Source organism: Ambystoma mexicanum, chromosome 11, assembly GCF_040938575.1.
Source record: "Ambystoma mexicanum isolate Mex_15411 chromosome 11, UKY_AmexF1_1, whole genome shotgun sequence".
NCBI classification, from domain to species: domain Eukaryota; kingdom Metazoa; phylum Chordata; class Amphibia; order Caudata; family Ambystomatidae; genus Ambystoma; species Ambystoma mexicanum.
Genome location: NC_090934.1, coordinates 593,900,803 through 593,921,833, shown reverse-complemented (window position 1 = coordinate 593,921,833; position 21,031 = coordinate 593,900,803). Strand labels below are relative to the sequence as shown.

The following is a 21,031-nucleotide window of genomic DNA, read 5'->3' as shown; positions in this document are numbered from 1 at the left end:
AGATGCAGAACATATGTTAGATATTATGTAATCGAATGACTCAAAGACACTGTGGCTTGCGCTAAACGAAACAACAAATGCCCAGACTGGCCTCATAAATAATGCAGTTCCTGAAGATGCATGGGTGAACTTTTTCAAAACAAAAAAAAGGTGCGCTGAAGAATCAAACATCAGGTAACCTAAACTAACAGAGTGGACTCTTGCGTTTGCCAGAGAAGAAATCGTAGCAATGATTAAAAACCTCAGCAAAACCAGTGCCCCAGGCCCAGACGGAGTGTCGAACCAAATGCTGTAAGGTCTTAAGTAAGAATGGGCTGATTTCTGTTTCTTTTTATTTAAAGCAATCATGACCCAGAAGAATGTTCCAGATTCCAGGAAGACAACCATCATTATACCAATCTATAAAAAGGGCAACAAAATTCATCCAAAGAACTACAGACCAATTACTATAATCGATGTCCTGGGAAAACTATTTGCGGCTCTAATTCTGGTAAAATTGAAAAACTGGGTGAAAGAATCCGGTCACTTTGATTCCAGACAAACTGGATTTGTCAAAGGTGTGGCTGTGATCTCAACCTACTCATCCTGAACATCCTCAAATTAATATCCCTAAAGGAAGGCACACAAATCTATACTGCATCGATTGATCTTGCTCAAGCCTTTGACAGTGTTGACAGGGATCTACTTTGGCTGAAAATGGACAATTGGGGCTGCCCAGAACAGATTCTAGAACCAATCAAAGCTCTATATACAGATGCCTCTATACAGGTTCGACTGAACAAGGAAGTCATTCATTGCAGACTTCAAAGAAACAATGTCAGACGAAAGCTCTCATCCGCCAAGAATAAACGGGAAACCAGTGGGATGGATGCTCTACGCTGATGACCTCATAATATTAGATTTGACACCAATCAGCCTTCAAAGAAAACTGAATCTTCTTCAGCTCTATGTTAAATAAAATGCATTACAAATAAATGCCACAAACTCTGCAGTAAAGGTGCTTCAAAGAACAAGAGGTATACAGAAAATAAACAACTTCCATTGGCATTTTATCAATGAACCTTTAGCGTGAGTGGACTGCATGAGATATTTAGGGGTCAAAATAAATCAGAGCTCATGCGATAAGCCATGCATAGACGACCTGGGAACAAAAACCAAGAATCTCACTGTTCAAGGAGCCATAATACAAAAAAAGTTATGGAATATTGTCACTGATTCCCTTTTTAAAATCTTACAAACAGAGCCATGCCGATCCTAACATATGGAGCTGAGACCTCTCTGTGCTACACCTGGAAAGAATGGTCTCTGCTCAAAGGCATGTTCTGGAGGAAAGTTCTGTGAGTGCCCAACCGTGTACCAATTATCATACGACACAAACTGGGGCTAGTCTCAATCTATACAATAGTGGTGTGGAAAGCTTTGTCATTATACCGCAAGCTTAACATGCAAAATGGCCCAAGCCAATTTCAGATCGTGTAACCTGATAAGCAAGGAAAATGGATTGGGTTCAAGAAACTTGGTACTCACAGTGCCAAGCGATCTTGGACGAAGCAAACATATCAGTAGAGATGCTTGTACAGAATCCTGATGCAGCAAAAAAGAAACTCTGGCTCTGGGACTGGTCCCAAACACAAACAGATAAACTGCAGTACAAGCTGTATGAAAATACTACTGAAGAATCCAGACCTGTAAATGTACTCCCGAAGTATCTGTCGAAATTCCCCAGCGCTCGCCACCACAATATTCTGCAGCGAATTTGATTAAACATATTTCCGACCAATCAAATTCTCAATGAAAGGAATGTATGTCCTGATAGATCTGACAATTGTAGGTGGTGCAAAACATCAGCAGAAACCTTAAAACACCTTGTATGGAGTTGTCCAGGACTTACATCTGTAAGAAAAACTTACCTTGGCACACTAATAAATGAAAAACCATCCTGGAGTGCATCTGACTGGTTGACCATAATGTGCCGAATAGATAACCTTAAAACATCATTTGTTGATGAATTATCATCAGGTTTATTGATTAATTATTTTCCAAGACCACTTAAAAAATAATACTGTTCTCTCCTTTCTTGCGATCTTTTATTTATCCTTTTCTTTTTCTATTTTATTTATGATAAATTGTATTATATGTTGACTGGTACATGTTTGGTAAAGGTTTGTAACATGCCATATGCCAATAAAAATTTAAAAAACAACAATTAAACTGCTTGAAATGAATCCTGAGAAATTGGAAAAAATAAGATTACACAAACAAAAGTATAACAATTGGTTAAAGACCCACATGTGTACTTACTCTCACAATGAGATGTGGAGCTTATGTTGGAAGCCTTCCTTAAAAACAAAAGTATTAACTTTGGGTCATACATACCAAACGAGGCTTATCAATGGGTCATCTAGTCCAACCCAATATCTGAGTAGTGCTGGGTGCCTTGTACAAATCACAGATAAACTCTGTGATAAAGGGACTGGCCCTTTGTATGTTGCATGTATCATCTAACACATGCCTCTGACAAGGTGAATGGTTCACAGCTATGACTTAAGTTGAATAATTGGTAGTTACCAGATAATTTATTAACTATACTGATACATCTGCACAATGAAACTAACCCTAGAGTTGAAATGAATCTGCAAGGGACACTATATAGTAAAATGCAAACTTGCAAGGGATTGATACAGGGGTGTGTATTGTCGTTGTGCTTATTTAATCTCTATGCCTCAGACATGGGTGAATATTTAAACAAAGTGGCCTTCGCATCTCCTTAGATAGCTGGATGTAAAGTTGCTTGGATCACCTACTCCGGTGATTCACATAGATCATAAGGCCTGCAACGTCTTATTGATGGATTTCAGTCTGTGGCGAGTCAGAAGAAGGGCATGGACTCTCTGAGGCCATGGTGTCTGATAGGTTTATCCTTTTACTTTAATAAACTATCTTTTCCTATCACTACGGGTGTTCTCTACCTATGTTATTAACTAAGGTTTTCGTTTCGTGACAGGAATAGGTCAATGTCCAAAACTACCCTTGCTGACCCTACCACTGTGAAATGTAACTTAGGTCAGGGGAATAACTCCCTTCTCCTGAGGGTACTTCTATTACCACTCTTTAATACAAAATCTGCAAATAGTCTCTTGTGACTTCTTGGATTTGTCTCTTAAGTGCCTCAATTGGGTTATTGGCTTTCTCTCCTCTTACGAGATCCCTCTTGGCGATCTCTTATTAGATCTATGTTCTTGGTTGTGGATCTCAGTATATCCTTGAAAGTCAATATTGCTTTGTTGGGCTTTCCCTCGTGGAAAATAACAGTTCTGTTGGTTTTGATTTACTTTACTTGGTATGTGGTTCAATTGCCTAGTTCCTGTAATCTCTGTCTTATATATGTTTTTCTCTTGAATATTATATTGTTCTTGTACATTCTTCTTTTTTCTCATTCAGCTTTTTCTCTAGAATCAAACATGTGTCCTTCATTTGTTTCAAGTAAAACACTGTTTCATAATTTCTACTGAGACGAGTTAGCTGTGCGGTATAATGATTCCCTGGGGTCTTCCAGGGGGCTTCCTGTTCTCCCCGTTTCCCTTGTTCTAGAGCGAGAACGTCTTTGGGAGCCTTCTTCGTCGGAGACCCTCTCTCTGCTCATGAACCGTCAACACCGTCTCTTCTCTGGCGTTGCTCTCCTTGTGCTTTCCCGTTTCCTTGCGGTGTCCTGGTCCTGCCGTTGCGTGACCGGACACCATGTAGGCTTCTGTTGCTGGTGGTATCTGCAATGGTTTGTGGTCCACCACAGATTCTCCTTTGTGATCTCGCCACCACCTTCTCCTGGGCTCCTGCCCTGTTGGTTTCTTGTGCTTCGGGTTCACCATAGCTCTGGCGTCCCGGTCTGCAATGTAAAGTAAGTTTGAAACTTGCAGGCATTCTAGTTTTCGTCTTCTCCATGTGTTGCATCTTGGGCCTTCCCCGGCTTGCGTATGCAATCCTCTCTCTCTCTCTCCTTATCGTTTGACTCTCCCTCTGAATGCATGTTTTTCCATGTACTCATCTCAGTAGATTGGGCATTCTGATTTAAAGGGATGTGATCTTTTCCCATGAGAGAACAATATCTATTAGGAGTTTCTTTGTCCCAGTCATGATACTTCAGAGTTTCTGGTATCTTGATAGATCCCATGTAGGCCACAATATGCTTTGATGAATCCAGTGGAGTCATCAAGGATTCCCCGCTGGAAATCTCATCCCATGTGGGCAGGGGAAGGCAGCCGCTACCTGATCCTGACCCGGTGGGCGGCTTTATGAGGGAGGATCACGTGGGAGGGGCCAACCACCAGGGAGATGTTATGACTTCATCGGCTAAAACACAGTATCCCCCCTTTCCCATGAGGAAGACTCTGACACCCAGCACCTTAATGGCCTATTGTCATCTAGCAGTTTCCCCTTGAAAAAGAAATCAAGAAATCCTTTCTTTACGACATGTTAGTTTGTCCCCCAACTTTAGCCCAAACCACCACAACTCACACATCACTTTCTAGTTCTAATTTGCCTTATTGTAAAAGCCCTGAGAAAAACCATTTGGGAGTTAAAAGCCCAACGCCATTCATGGACTCCAACTCCCATAATCACTCAGGAACTAAGACGAGGAGGAGCATGAAAGAGTTCTTGCAGAGTGACAGATGCTCCAATACAACATGCAGACTAGTTGTTTTTCAAAACTTACCTTGCGCCAGACATTTAAAGATGGTGACTGCACTAAGAAAACGAGCAGTGCATGAGAGGATGGAGAATTCCAGGCGGAAGCTCGCAAACGCGAGACACACAGAGAAGGTTACCATGACAGAAGGATGGATGCGGCAGCCAAGCAGGAAAAGCTACTGCGCAGAAGCTTCTGGGTGTCGGGCCGCTCTTTAAAGCAGCAATCGTCAGGCTTGATCGATAGAGGAAGCCAGTGTGTGACTGCAGAGCTGCAGCAAACGCTGGAGTGACCGCCTCTGACTCCAGGGTGGAAAGCAAATGAAGCAGATGTTCAACAAAGGAGCGTCCAGAGTCGGAGATGCTGGAAGACCCCAGTGAGCATACCCAAAGCAGCTGGGGTCCCTGGGACATTCCGACAAGCGTGCCAGTCGCATTTGATGAATATGAAATTGTTAACGATGGAAAGAGCATAAGAAGAATATTTAAAAGCAGTCAAGATAAAGTATTAATGCAATACACAACACAAAGAATGTTTGTATGCAGACAAGACACAGTACCAAGAGAAATCCCAATCCAGTAAAGGCGCATGAGATGCCAGTGTGGAGGAGAAGTTTGAGCAAGTGCTACCAAAGGCACATATACCAAGTACCTCACAGTATAGGCCATTTTTGTATAACCAAGGAATAGTGAATCAATTAATAGAAGTCCTGGCAGGCAAGGACAACAGGCAGTTGAAGCTATTTAAATATTCCTGGCAGGAGAGTATACCAGAGAATCTGAAAGCATCTATAAAAGAAAACCTGGCAGGCGAGTGCACCAGGTAATTAAGATTGATTGAAGGAATTATAAAAGAAATCCTGGAAGGAGCGTATACCAGGTGGATGAGATTGAGTGAAGATTCCTGTAAGAGGAGCACACCAGGCAATCTACAAAATTAATTAAAACCTGCAAATTAACAAGGGGGGTCCTGGGAGTCCCTCTGCCAGACATTAGTCCTGGTTACAAGAGACTTACCCAGAGTCTTTAGCTCACTATCTTTCACAGAGAAGAAATATTATTTCTTCTCTGTGAAGATAGTCCTGGTTACAAGAGACTTACCCAGAGTCCTTGGCTCACTATCTTTCACAGAGAAGAAATATCATTTCTTCTCTGTGAAAGATAGTGAGCTAAAGACTCTGGGTAAGTCTCTTGTAACCAGGACTCGTGTCTGGCAGAGAGTCTCCCAGGACCCCCCTTGTTATTTGCATATTTCATGTAACTTTGGGTCTCACCCTAAATTACTAGGGGAATCCAGACGTGGACCCCTTGCTCACTATTCTTAGAGAGGCACAGCTACACCCTACTGATGAGGTTCAACCAGACCGAAACATGTGTCTGGGGTTGCTGTTGGTACTCTTGTTCAGAGGAGAATTGCCTAGCATTTCGGTGCTGGACTACCCCAGGGCAGGACACAGACTGATATGTTTGGGATATTTCTTCTCTGTGAAAGATAGTGAGCTAAAGACTCTGGCTAAGGCTCTTGTAACCAGGACTCATGTCTGGCAGAGAGTCTCCCAAGACCCCCCTTGTTATTTAAAGGAAAACCTTACAGAAAGGCTGTTGCAAAACTTTACTACCTTGGGGAAAATGTTTGTTGGAGTCACTATTACATTATTCATTTAGAACACTTTTGCTAAAATCAAGAAAAAAGACATTTCTTTGCACCCTTTCTTGTTTTGTTTTAGTGTGAGGGTAAGGATAGGACATTTTGGACACAAGGACACTGTTCAGTTATTGACATAGACTGATCCTTCGTTTTAAATTTCAGATAGGGAAACTCCTCTTAGAATAGAGCCACTTACATTTTTGTTTCAATAATGTCTTTGCTTAGAAATATATCTACCTTGTGTTTGGCTCTCATTGCTGACTCCTTGCAATGCACAGCTGGAGGGAGTTCCTCACATGAATTGGAGTCTTTGTCCCCAAAGGGGGAGTCTCTCCTGGTGAGGTTTCCACTTCCCCCTAACTCTAGGAGGGTATTGCAGACAAGGCTCACCTCCCAAGCCTTAAGCGGGGGTCGCTTTTGGGGAGAAGGAATGAATTCCCTCAATTCATCACAAGTCCTATACCGATGACAAAGAACTAAAAATGAACTCCACTAAAACAAACTTATTGTGCTTTTCCAGCTTGAAAAAGGGACTGTGCTAATTGGGAGATCAGAAACTGGACGTCGTAAGGGAAATACAAATATTTGGGTTTTTATTTAACTAGTAAAGCCTGCAGGTCTGCACTGACCCATGGACTAGACATGATAGCAGAACAATTTGGAGCTCAGATGGAATATATTGGCAGGAAATATTATAGATTTTCACTAACACCACTAATCAAGTATTATCGTGCTAAAGTGATACCAGCTGTTATCTATGGCGTTGAGATATTCACCTTGGCAGACCATATAAATCAGCTCCTCTAGAAAGAAAAATATGGCATAAGGCACTCATGCTGCCAAACTTTGTGCCCATTATAATCCTAAGGTACGTACTGGAACATCCCTCCATGTACGCTTTTCATCTATGGAGGGTCATACTCTTCTTCAGGAATATTATTATATCTACTGAAATGTCACAATATTATGACCTGTTACTGCAGATGGAGAATCCTAACGCAGGCATCATGAAACCTTTTAAAGAAAAATGTTGTAAAATTCTAGATATTTTAAAAATGACGAGATATGACCTGGCTTTAAATCCGATCACAGTTAAGGTAAGATTATGAGTAGGATTGATACAACACCTGTGACACAAGAGATCAGTATAAACTTCACAAAGATATTGCAATAGAAAATAAGAAATATGGTGTTATTTCCATATATTTGGAGACATTTTTGGATGCTCGCTATAGGAACATGCTCCTGAGATTTAGATTCAATCTTATATTGACGAGAGAAATAACATGCATCAGGAACACATTTGAACCACAATATAAAACCCTCAGATATTGTGCAAATACATAGGAAGTTGAGAGTCTGTATCGGAAGCGTTGCTAGAGGGGTTGATGGGGGGGGGCTATAGCCGTGGGTCTTTGAAACAAAGTTGCTGGAAAAGTTATACACCCCTTTTGAATGTTCCTGTGATGTGAATGTGGTTGAGTGTGACCAACAATGTGAAGTTGAATTGTTATATGCAAGGTTCTATGCAAGACATATTATAACAGTTTGAGGATTTGCAGGTTTTAGGTTGTGACCTAGGAGAACGCTATGGTCCCCATGTTTTATGAGAACAGTGCAATGAAATGTTTTAGGTCACTGCAGTGTGTTTTAAAAAATATATGCTGGGGCATTATGTCTTAGTTCATTTATTCATGACATTTAGTAATTGAAGTTCCACGTGGTGGCTAGCATGCCTTGGATGTTTTGAGTATGGGTGAGAATAGTAACCCATTGATGATTGTTTGTGTAAGGTGTGAGTTGCATGCCGTTTAAGTTTTGAGTATGGGTGAGAATAGTAGCCCTTTGATGTTGAGTATGGTGGACTTAACCGGTGTGGGGCAGGTCCGTGTCCGCATGCTGTTTGTAGTACTGTTGTGGTTGGGATGCCTCCACATTCAGTTTGTTTGTTGTTGGCAGTTTACAGTATCCAGTGGGAAAAGACTGTTGGTGGTTTGCTTTACGGGTGTGGTAGTAAGTATCCAGGTACAGTGGTAAGTGATCTGGATGGAGACATGTTGGTATTGAGATGGTTAGAGCCTGTGTCACAGGCAAGGCCCCTAGTGATTTGGGGTGAGAGAGTTAGCCCCGCCATCTCAATGTAAGTTTGTAATCTATTGTTTTTTCAAATTGTTGACATTGAGAATGCCAATAAACTCTTTGCGTTTCTCGTGAGAATGCAGCAACATATTATTTTCTTTCTATCTGGTCGCTGTTTGTAGTGAATGGTTGGATTCTTTTTCAGAACTTGGACATCTGATGGCTCAGTTTGTATGGCCAGCAAACCGGGGTCTGCAAGGGTTTTTCTTATGACTGGAAGCCTGCCGTGCATGGTCGTTTCCAGGGTGCCTTTGTAGTGTGTTTGGGTCTGTGTATGTGTGCGTGGGGGTGTTGCACGTCCGGTCGTTCCTGGTTAGATCTGGAGGTTAGCTAGGTCCTCGTTTTGGTGCATTGGTAGCATGTGCCAGTCCATATAGGAACAGCATGTGCTTGGGGGTGGCAGTATCAAGATCCACGAGTGGCAGTTGTGGATAGAAGGTGTTTTGTGTCCGTTAGGGTTTCTGGTTGTGTGGTTTCGTGGCCCATGTGGGGCAGGTAGTGGTCAAATGTTGCAGGTTTGAGGCTCTCCAGTGGCAGCGGTGGGCGGAAGGTGGCCAGTGTTTTGGGGGTTTAGTTGGTCGTTTTGTTGGTGTGTTCCTGTTGCCAGTGGGTTAGATACACCTGTTTGAATAACCATTTCTAGTCTGCGGAAATGGGTTGAGTGCTTGTTGTTGGTGTATAGTGATGGTGTGTTGTGGTATGTGTCTGGTTGTGTGGAAGGAAGGGAGGTGTTATGATTGGTGTTCCTATGATTCGTTTACCTCCTTGCTTAATCCTTCTCTCTGAATGCATGGTGGGTGACTGTAGGTATGAGGTCATGAATGGAATGCCAGGAGAGTGACTGGAATGTTGAGTGTGAATGTGATTCCACCCAGGGCAGTGGGTAATGATGTAGCCTGGGTTGTGGTAGCCAGTCGGCTCCCCTCTGACTGTAGATCCTATCCTCCTTGTGTACATGATGTGACCTGTTTGACATTGAAACCTGATTAAAGCTACTTGAAGATCTGACAGCTTGACTATCTAAGTATCCTTTACAGGCTAGCATAACACAGTCCTAGTGGCATCTTGTCAAATAAAGGGCCTATACTAAAAGAAAACTATTGCCAATCCTTACAACTAAATACAAAGAGAGTGTGGGATAGGGTTCATAAGAAAGAAATAAGTGTTCACAAAATGATAAGTCAGGATGTGGTAGCCACGTTTTGAGCATGGGACGAGCTTTCCCATCACAAGAGTACAGTTCTGTTCTCCAGTATCAGGATCTTTGTTGGGTAAGTCTTTTATGCAAAAAAAGTCTCTTGCCTTCAAGGACCTGATGTGTTCAAAATACACAAAATGTTCCTTTCTGTATGTACGTTGGGTGATGACTTTTCACCCCTGGATCCCCCTCTTCCGGGTTCAGACCCTTCTTGTATGTTAGCCCCCCCTCCGTCAGGTTCACTATGGCTCTTATTCCAAAAGATTTCACTTATTGTATTTACAGGTCTTTGGGTGATGGCTTTTCACCCTTGGATCCCCCTCTTCTGGGCTTTTATTCACAAGTCTTAATGTCCTTTTAGACAATCCACTGTGGACATCCCTCTGTCGAGTTCACTCTTGTCAACACAATGTTCATTGGGGCATCCCTCAGTCTGGTTCACGTTTGCCAGCCACACAGTTCCTTCTACTTTCTCACCATGCAGGATTCACTTCCCTTAGTCTTCCAATTACTTGTCGGTCAAAGACTTTCAACTATACAGGGGGTTTTGCTAGACCCCTGTATGACCACTCTGACCTTTTCCTTGCGGATCCCATAAGGCCTTCTGGTATCGGTAGTTTCAACAATAGGGGAATCAACCAGAGTCTCTCGAGTGAGCACCCATGTGGTGCCGGACCCCTCAGCAGCTGGGTTTCCCCCGAGGTGTTAACAGTTCTTTGATTTTTCCCTTAATTTTCCATTCACAACTTTCATTCAACACAGTGCGGTTTCTGATCAGTTCTTCATTCTACTCACTGGCTGTGATGAACCGCTTGACTTTTCTTGTCTTTGGGGTCCAGGACAGTACCACGGTAGCAAGCGTCTCTCACTGTCCTGGTTAACAGTGTTAGGAGGGCTCCGTTTCCCGTTGACATCTGCTGTACCACACTCTGGATATTGTTTGCGGTCTTGTGATTTCTTTCACGGTGGCTTCATCGGTCTGGCTCGAAAAGGGCAAGGTCACTTCCCTCCTTGTCCCCCCTTCGGTTCTCACTGCCTTTCTCCTCATCTTGAACTGCCGCCCTGGTATAGCCGTCTCTTCGTGCGGCCTGCCTTGATCGTCATGTGCACTTTATCCCAATGGGGATGTAAGTGATTTCAACCCGGCCTCCACCTAAGTCAATGCCTAGCATGTGATGCACAGTTGGAACCCTTAATTATATATATTTTTATGTATAAAAGTTATTTTATTTCTGAATGATGTACCCTTATATCACGCCCCTCTCTTTGAATCCCCCCCTCCCCCGGTCTCACTGAACCAAGGAGCAGGTTGTTTTGCAAAGTTAAAAGATTTATTTTTATGAATTTGAACAATATCTAGATATCACACTATTAATATTTATACAATGATCACCAGTGGGTGATATCACAATCAACAATCCCTTTAATCAGTAGGAGTATGGATGAGAAGAATAATGTAGCATAGATTAAAACTTTGTGTGGGTTCAATGAAATGCAATGATTGGAAATTAATGCAGCACAGAAATAATACTTTTGTGTGTTCAATCAAATGCAATGTAATCACTCTTTCCCCATAATACTACTCAATCCCCCCTAATATGCAATATAGAGATGGAAGGGGAGAAAACAGGTTTCAGGAATATACAACCTCAACCAATGCAGTTTCAATCCCATTTCCCCCCAGCAGGCATAGAGAGAAACAGGAATGATTTCAAAACAGGTCAAATGCTTTTAAATGTGGCTTGTAATGAATGGGAAAAACACTGAAAATGGATTTAATTCTCTAAATTGGATTCAAAACTAGTGGGAGCCGCTTTGGATAGCGTCAGGTAAACACTAGCAATGATGTTTGAATGACTAGCAGATTGGAAACTGAATTCTGAGGTAGGATGCAAGAAATAGCTATTTTACATGTGATGAAATTGAGCCAAATGCACAATCGCGGCAACATTTTCAGCGCACGAGAAACGCGATTACAGAAAAACCATAAGGAGTTGGAATGCGGTTTTAGATTCGTTTGAAAGCTGAGGATGTTAGCTTCAATTTGTCTAATGGGACAGCCACCAGAACAGCGGCGCCTCTGCTCTGACTTTTGCCCGCCAAGACACTTGTCTTTTTTCAGCAAAAATATTAGCGCAAAGATGATATTATCACTACAATTATCAAAGAACTATATGGGTGAGGGAAAGATTCAGAAAAGACAAAAGAGATTCTACAATGCAGTTCTGGATATGATGGAATGGGTTAGATAGGATTACTTAAGGATAAGAGATTGGCTATGGTAATTCTATGCTATAGATACTCACAACTATGGTTTGGAATAGGCCCGTCAAAGATCTGGTAAAAGGTTTTGGACTGGAATCTGCTAGCCCACCAGACAGGATTTAGGCACACAGTTCTGCACTAAGCACGGCACTCCGGTCTCTGCACGGCCTCCAAACTGGATCTGACGGGTTGGTTCTGGAGTTGTAGCTCTTCTCTACTGGTTTGGATCTCTGGGTTCTGGCAAGAGTTCTTGGCTAGAAGCAGAAACAGCACAGCCAGGCTGTTCAAATTTCAAGATTTTAAAGGCCAAGCTGAGAAAGGTTCAGCTTTGGAATTGGGCCTTCTGCTTTCAGAGTTCTGGAGTCTTGGATCTGGGTTCTCCTGCAGAGCGCTTCGCCAGTAAATCAGTTGATGGGTGAATGTCTGTGTCTCTAGGTCCTGAACTGTCCCTATTTATGTATTTCCCAAAGGGGTGGGTAGGCTGAATATACTAAGCCCACCCGCTAGAAATCCGATTGTTGAGAGTATTTCCCCTCTCCTGATTTGAGAAGTGTCATAGTGATGCTGCAATTTACAATCCAGGGAAAAACCTCCCCTTTGTTTCTACACAGAAAATCTATTTTTCATGTAAAAACATATTTACAATATCACCAACTTGCTAATAATACACATTCACATCACAGATTTAATAGAGCATGTATCCGTCCGAGTCCCATCTTCTTGAGAGTTTTGGTTTAAAAATGTTTAAAATGGTCTTTTCTAAAATACAATTTACATTTTCAACAAATATACACAGATTTCTTCATTCCAGTCTTTTTAAAACATGGAAATTGAATTGTAACAACCTATATGGCTTTTGATGGCAAGTCTCTTTTCCACAATTTGATTTTAAGACACAAGTTTTAAGCTGACCGCATAAGTAAATGACAGCTTGGACACAGGCGAGCGGCGGTACTGCGCCCATATCTGACATATTTTTCCCAGGCAAGCACCTTTTGAATGTGGATTTTTTTATGATGAAAGGTGCTTCTCCTGACATTGTGCTTATGGGGATTCCTTAAATAAGGTGATGGTGAACACCCCACAAGGATGTTGGATCTTCTCTGCTGTTTGGGAACCATGATTTTGCACTTTCAACAGCTAAGAAAAAACAGATTTTAAAGCACTTCTGGATTTTCCTGGCAATGCAGCACTGCCTTTTCAAGCAGTTCTATTTCACTCTGTGGGCAGCTCAATGAGAGGTGTTGGCAGTATGGTCTCCTGTTTTACCACTGACATAGGCAAAAATAGATTTGGCAGCCTATTTTTCAGATTTCCCTGTGCACTTATCAGCGATTTTTAGCGCATAAGGCTTTTTGGCGGCCATTCTGTTGTTTTTGATGAAAGCAGCACACAGTGATGTTGCGGGGCAGAGCCAGTGCGTCAGAACATCCCACAGGGAAGAGAAAGGACCATCAGGTGTGTGTTATTAGTGGTAATTGCCTGACTTTGATTGACCCTTGTGGCAGAACATGTCGGGTAAACTGCTTTGTTTTTGTCCGTTGTCTGTCACGGTGTGAGAAAGTGTTTGTGTCAAAAAAGGGGGGTGGTACAGTTTCCAAGTATCGTACGGTGAAGGATGGGGGAAAAGGTGTTATATGGAATTGTAGCCCTCGTACTAGGGTGGTTGGTAAACTCAGAAGGGTGAGATTGGTAAAGTTTATGAAACAAACGGGAATGACTGGGATTATTATCGTGAAATGAACAGGGGGATTGTGGGAACGGTAGTGTTTTGTTAAAGTGGACTGGGAATTCTGAAAGAATAATCAGAGGGCTGTGGAGAAGAATATTTGGGTGTATTCGGGTAGAAAAGAGGAAAACAGGGATTCTGGGAATTGTGGTTTTCGAGTGCAACAGGGTTTGGGCTCCTAGGGGATTTACCAGATATGGAGGGGTTGTTGGATTTGAATTAGGAAGATTCTTTGGGTGGAAGGGAGGTAGATGTGGAATAACTACAAAAGCCTTGGGGACTTTGTCCTCCTTACCTTCGTCCCTGGTGTAGTACTGCGTCTCCCCTGGGGTATTTACCTGAGCATAACCCTGGGATCCCCTACCCAGGTGATCCTCCCTCGCTTTATCTGCCCCCAGGGTTGGGATCTGAGAGCGCCAGCCCTTCCCTGGCCACCTGAATAAAGAATTCTCGAGGTCTACTTGGGAGAATACCCTCAGGTTTTTTACAATACTCTATGACGCACACTCCTATAACACGTGCTCCTATGACTTGCGCTGCTATACGATGCCCTCCTAAAACACACACTCCTATAATACATGCTTTGATGATGAGCACACCTGTTAAGTACGCGCCACTACCCATAGCAGGTGGATTTATGACGCATGTTTTTGTGACACATGATATGATAAGTCATTTATAACGCGCTTGTACACAAGTGTTTCTAGGCGTGACAAGACAAGGTAGGGAAGACAGAGAGAGGACAAAACAATCTTACTAGGCCTTGTGTCATTCGGATTGTGCAAGTGCAGAGGGAGAGGAGGAGTGCCAGGGGGAGAGAGGGAAACGTGCAGTCAGGGCAACATTTCTCTGGGTATGCACAGCCAAGGCAGCCAGTGCTGAGTAAGTGCAATGAGGCAGGGAATGGTAGGGTTACAGATACAGCCCCTAACTGTGTGGTTGGCCTGGGGGCAGTGCAGGGGTAGCCTGGTACCCAATTGAGGTATTGAGGATGGCCAGGCAGCCTGTCAGCGCAGCAGACAGGTAGGTTAGCAGGTAAGTCAATATAGCATGCATAAAGAATGAAAACATGTAATATGTGCTAAATTAAATGTAGTAAATAATGCAGATTGTAAATATTAATAAAAGCATCACAATGTAATAAGCATTAAAACATATATAAAAACAGTTTGAATTTTATTAAAAACAAATATTCATACAACACATTACATTACTTTCACCATAAAAGCATTTTCGAGCAAAATCAAAATATTGCAAAACAAAAACAGGGTAAGTTAAGGTTATCAGGATATTTGATTTTAACATATCTGTTTTAATGTATTAATATTATGTTACCTTTACGTTATTATTTGTGATGTAGTGTAGGGAAGGCATTGTATCACAATTATGACACTGACACAATGGGTACAATTTGTAAAACCTTTATTGAAATCAGTTGGGCTGGAGCAATTCCTACTTTGCCCTATAACTAAGATGGGAGTAGTCTCAACCATCAAATAATAAATAATGCAGTCCTAGTGGAGTCTGTCAAATCAAAATTGCCTATGCTAACAAAACCTAATGCCCGCCCTATCTCTTTTACAAAATAAGTGTAAAAGGGAGAAATGTATGCAAAAGCAAAAATCAGTGTTCAAATGAATAAATGTGGTTGAACCAGCTCTCCTCTCCACGTTAAACCTCACGTGGTAAGGTGGTCCCTGTAGGCAGGATGACACACTCTGACTCGGCTTCTAACACAACAAACAAACAGTTCAAAACATGGATCGAGGCCAGTCTGGCCTTCGAGGTTAAAGTCTCTTTTCCGGACTTCAAAATTATAGTTTCAACCAAAGAGTTTACAAATGTCCCCCTCTGTCGGGCTCAGACCTTTCACTACACAGTTCACGTAGGACCACGTCTGTCGGGCTCAGACCTTTCACGACACAGTTCAACACAAACTTGCATGGGGGCTCCTTCCCCAAGCTTATTATACTACGGGTCTCCCTCAGTTGGGCTCGGAACACTTTCGGATGTCGGAGACTTTTGAATGTGCGTGGTGTTTGTTACAGAGCACCGCAGGACCACTTCGACTTAAAGTTCACGGTTTAACTTTCACTCTCCCCTTCTCTAGGAATCAATCTTTTTTATTTCACTTTTGCTGTTCATTCACTTTATCGCTTCAAACAATGTACCTTTCACTGAGACTTTCGAGTGGGCTACTTCTTTACGCCGGAACACTCTGTTATTTATTATCGCTGATTTCGCAGCTGTCTTTACTTCAAAGTTTATTCATAGGTCTTTCTTTCCTTTTTAAGCAGTGCTGTACCCAAACAGAGCCAGAGGTACCTCTGATTTGAATGACGAAAGTTAGTAGAGCTTCTTGTGGCTATAATAGTTCAATTCTATATACTGAGCTATACATGGACTTTTTAGTTTTGGCTATAAAGTGGTGCTTCAGCGCCATCTATAAGCCAAAACCATTGTTGTGGGAGATATGGCACGTTAGGAGGGACACATAACTTGTAAGTGTTTTCTGGTTATATAGTCACCCATTGACTGCCGAGGGCCATACTTATACCTATGGCCATTTCTGCCCAAGATCTGCCCTTCCCCGCTTAAAACACATCCCTTGGGATTTCTTTGAGCTATCGTTATCAAACAGTAACATCAACCTTTGACCTTCCAGTATTGTTTCTAAGCGGTCTGCTGAGAGTTAATGGCTTAATTGTAGCTGTGAAATGTGTTACTAGTGTAATAGAAATTTCCTAACCAAGCGTGCCTGTAGCCCCTTGATTTAGATCTGTTCCTTCCACTCAAGTCCTGCTAAAAACAAGCACCGATAAAGCCACCAGTTTTATCTGATTTTCTCATGCTACTCACTTCTGATATGTGGCAGTATGAGAGCTTTAAACTAATGTTGTTTAATTTCACTATTGTAAATGGCAGATGTCCACCTTACAATGTGCTGGTCCAGACATGTTTTCTGGTGTATTTTGATTTCTGAAATGCTCATGAGTAGCATGAAACTGGTGGTGCCCATTGCACACCATCATTACATTTTATTTATTGATTGTATTGTTTACATCTTATCATTCATTGAGTGGCCATAACTTTGTTTCACAATAAATCTGCTGTATCAATAAAATATGAAAATGACTTAACTTCGTTACCCGAATATATTAAGTAATTATTGGTCCAAATGTTTTGTGGAAGATGGGTAAGAAAAGCCCTAATATTGATTTTTGAAAGAGAATGATTTGTTTGTAACTATTGTTGTAACTGTGCTGATGGAGACATTTGCACAGTGGCACTATTTAAAAGGTAGATACTTCACGTCCTTGATTATTTCATAACTTAATGCAAATGTGTTTACTGCGTGTATTGATCTCCATTCCTAGTTTGCCTAAGCTTAAAGGCACCTTTCTGTCTGAACTTCTATTTGAGTGCCTACCTGTCATCACCTGCCTACATCTACCTTGCTCTGCTTGCACACCTCATCTCCTCCTTCTCTTCCAACTTCCAGTGTTATGCTGACGACACACAGCTCTATTTCAAACTCCCTGCCGAACCTCTTGCACCCTTCATCATCCCTTACTGCCGATCTGCCATCCAGTCCTGGTGCACCGCCAATGATCTCTTCCCTCAACGCCTGTAAAACTGAGATCCTCCCATAGGGACCTCTGTATCAGTCATCCCTTCACTCTGGCCTTCCTCTTTGGGCGCCCCCCTGCATCCTCTTCTGAAGCCAGAAACCGTGGAGTCATCTGCGACTCATCTCTCTGCTTCCTCCCTCACACTCAGGACATTGCCAGGAAGTCCAACTTTCAGCTCTTCCTTCTCAAAGGAATTTTAACTTTTCTCACTTCCCCTCAGAGGCTCAATATAACCCAAGCCCTAGTTCTCTATAGGCTTGACTTTTGCAATAGCCTTCTCCTGAATCTAACATCCTCCACTCTGCGACCCCTCCAGCTAATCCAGGATAGAGGAGCGAGAATTATCCTTGGCCTTAAGCCTAGGGACTGCATCTCTCCTGCACTAAAATGTTTTCAATGGCTCCCGGTTGCTGCACAAATTAAATTCAAAACCCACTGCATCATTCACAAGGTGGTCTGGGCCCGGGGACCACACTGTCTTCCACTTTATCTTACTAAATACTAACCCTCTAGACCACTACGCTCCTCTGGCTCTAACTCTCTGTGTGTAAAGCGTTTTGCTAAAAAGAGGGCAGGTGGTAGTTTGCTTTCCTCAGCTGGCTGCCTCCTATGGAACAGCCACCCCCTCCCATTGCGCCTTGAGCAGGATCTTCTTAAATTCCGGAAGATCCTTAAGACTCTCCTCTTTACCTCCTCCTTCCCTTCTCTCTCCTCTGCTAATCCCACAGTTGCTGCGATTGGCGTCATGGGCCCTTATGCATCCTCGGGGCCCTGACCTCCCGCACCCAATCAGACCAGCTCCTGTCTATCTGCACTTGCAATTACACTCTCCACCCTGGTGGCTTGCACTTACACCCCTCGCGGCTCCGGGCTGTGTAGCAGTCAACATTACTAGCCCTTAATCTGTGGCTCACCCGTGAGCTCAGACTCCACAGCACTGACCCCCTGCCTTCTTCCTTGCTGCACTTGCACGTTCTGAATACTCACAAGCTGTAGCAGGTTCATCCCGTTCCTCCCCACCCCCCGACTGCTCTTATGTATTGTGTTTTTAATGTACTTTAATGTATTTCCCATTCCTGCTCCCTCCCTCGCCCTCTGGGCACTTTGAAACAGTATTGTTATTGTATATGCGCCTAACAAGCAAGCAAGCAAACAATTAATTAAATAAATAAATATACTTGCATTTCCCATGACTTTTCCTGAAATATTTACAGCGACTCTTTTTTTTTTTTGTTCCGTTTGCCCCGTTTTAGAAAGTGGAGGGGGAAATGGCTAGGGGCAGATCACAATATTCCACCTTGACCATTGCTTTGCAGACAGAGGCAAATCAAAATGCTTTTTTGAAGTACGTTTGAGTGCACTGATATTGCAGTGCGAGCTCAAATGTTTAACTCTCCTTAAGTGGCAAGGAGGCAGGAATATCAGATCTCTCAAGTTTCCCCTGGCCATTTGTGAGGTGTGAGAACGACCTCCATTCCTGTTTTTGCTTGCAATTCTGGGACTTGTATTTTTCATACATTTTTTTTAATGGGAGTTGGCAATTAAGTGGCCCTTTCAGCACTGGCCATAAGCCACAACTATTGGCATGAGAAGTGAAGCTATAAGTGTTTGGATTTTAATACACCCATTGACCACCCATCACTATTCTCAACCACTACCTGTTCTTCCCCATCAAAAATATTCTTCACCCAGTGTCTCTTTGAGCAAGCGCTCTACTTTTAAAGGGAAGCCTATGTTATTTCTAAGTAGTTTTCTTTTAGATTATGGATTTTTTGCAACTATAAATCTGATCCAGGTGTAATAAAAATGTCTCAACCAAATTGCTTCCAGACACTTGATTTATAATCATTTAGTGCATATTTGCATCTGTTCTTTGCACTGAATGCGTGTCCAGGGGAAACTTAAATTCGTGTAAAAAAACCAGCATTGTCATTGGGCATTAGATGGGCATTTGCCAGACACTGTCACATTATGGTTCTAACACCATTTGCCAGCTGTTACCATTGTATGGCCAGACATTGTCATGGCATAGCTGTGCCTAGATAAATGTCTCTCCCATGCCTACCTAAAAAGCCAAAGCTGCTGGCTTTGCTAATGCTTGTTGTAACATGCCTTTACATTCGTTATTATAATATTTCTGATTCTAGAAACATGTCTTCTTTTCTCTTTTCTCCCATAGACCAGCAAGTGCTAGATGATGTTCGCCGCTTAGTGAATCACAACACCTATACTCCTCAGGACCCCAGAGAGTTCTGCAAGCGTGTCTTCACTACATGCTATATGGCAAGTGAAAACTCCTCAGAGGACACCTGCAAAATGGCCAGACAGTTAGCAAAACAAATCGGCAGGTACCGTACCATAAGAAATGTTTGTGGTGATAGTACAGTTTAACGCACAGCAGGAACAGAAAAATCACTTTCCTCTCCTCCAGATGTCCTGTAGAGGAGCTGGAAACAAACCCATGCTACACATGTGCTATCAGACTTATGCGTATGCACTTTGTACGGAAAGGGATTTAGGAATCCTGCCATAAATAATTTAACATTTCTTCCAGTAGTAAATAAAATCACCTTTTACAGGCGGGGGGAAACTGGTGTCCGGAGATAAAGTCCACTCTGTGGGGTTGCATTTGGTCAGTTCTTTTACTGCTGGCAATAAATGCAGGGCTACAACAACCCACATTACAGAATATTTGCTAATTAGCACCCAATATGAGATCAGATAAATTAATTGGAGCATTTCTTGTTTAGGGGGCTATATCCCATAACCTATATATTAAGTACTGCAGTATTTTTAACTGCACATGGCAGGGGTCTAGATTTTGAGGTTGGGGAACCTGCTTTGGGAATTTGGGATGAAAAGGATTTTTCTTAGAAAAAGAAAGAAATGGTTCTCATTTAGTCAGTATTTTCAGGCAATTAAAAACATCTTCTCATTAAAACCTATGTATTTTTGTTGTGATGCATATTTTGGGTTCAATAACTGGACTAAATGAAAAGGTGAATGTGTATTGCTGCAGGTACCGCAATACTAGAGGCCCTCTGGGTGACACGGGGTGCTGACCCCTCAACACAGCAGTGCAAAAGTGGCAACAATTGGGCGACACTTGCCCATCTCTCCTCCCTTTTCTTTGCTGGAAGGATTCACCGGCTTTAGGGAGTACATCACACCGGAGTGCCGATTATGTGGGGGGTTATCTGTCGGTGAATGTTTATCCCAGAAGATATTTGTTAAGCCTCTGGAAATTCCTGGCAACAAATAGATGTGGGGTTACCCTTGTCACCAAATACCACTGCCTATATATTTTATGTCAGTGGATAGTCTATACAGCCAATGGTGATGACTGCCTGAGAGAGGAGTAACCTTGGTGCATTGATCATTTACCATCTGAAGTATGTGGTTTAAGTAATGAGGCGTCTTTTTCTTTTTGTTCAAAACCAAGTAAGTTGCTTTCTTTAAGTAACCCTCGAGTGCTCTGTTTGTTCCTTTTGATGCTTGCGCACTGGGGTAGCCTGTGCCTACTGACCGCGTGCCATCATTGTGCATTCACTGTAACCAAAGACTGTGAATTGTTAGTAGTGAAAAGTATGACGTGTATGTATTCATGTATTATGTGTTGTGATTAAAGGTTTGGTTTCATGCACCTAGCATGGGACGTCTCCGGATAGTAACACATATCATAGCAAAATATAAAGCAAAATCGGTGCTAGGGTTACATAGCTGTGGGAGTAGGTACA

At 42.4% G+C, this 21,031-nt stretch overlaps 1 protein-coding gene across 1 annotated transcript in view; it reads left to right on the top strand.

Moving 5' to 3' along the window:
* The window catches only part of NADSYN1 (NAD synthetase 1), a 1,375,099-nt gene that overhangs the window by 1,005,967 nt on the left and 348,101 nt on the right, over positions 1-21,031 (top strand). Inside the window, exon 14 of the mRNA XM_069623454.1 lies at positions 19,474-19,642. Coding sequence (XP_069479555.1) covers positions 19,474-19,642 — 169 coding nt within the window. The remainder of the gene's footprint in view (positions 1-19,473; positions 19,643-21,031) is intronic.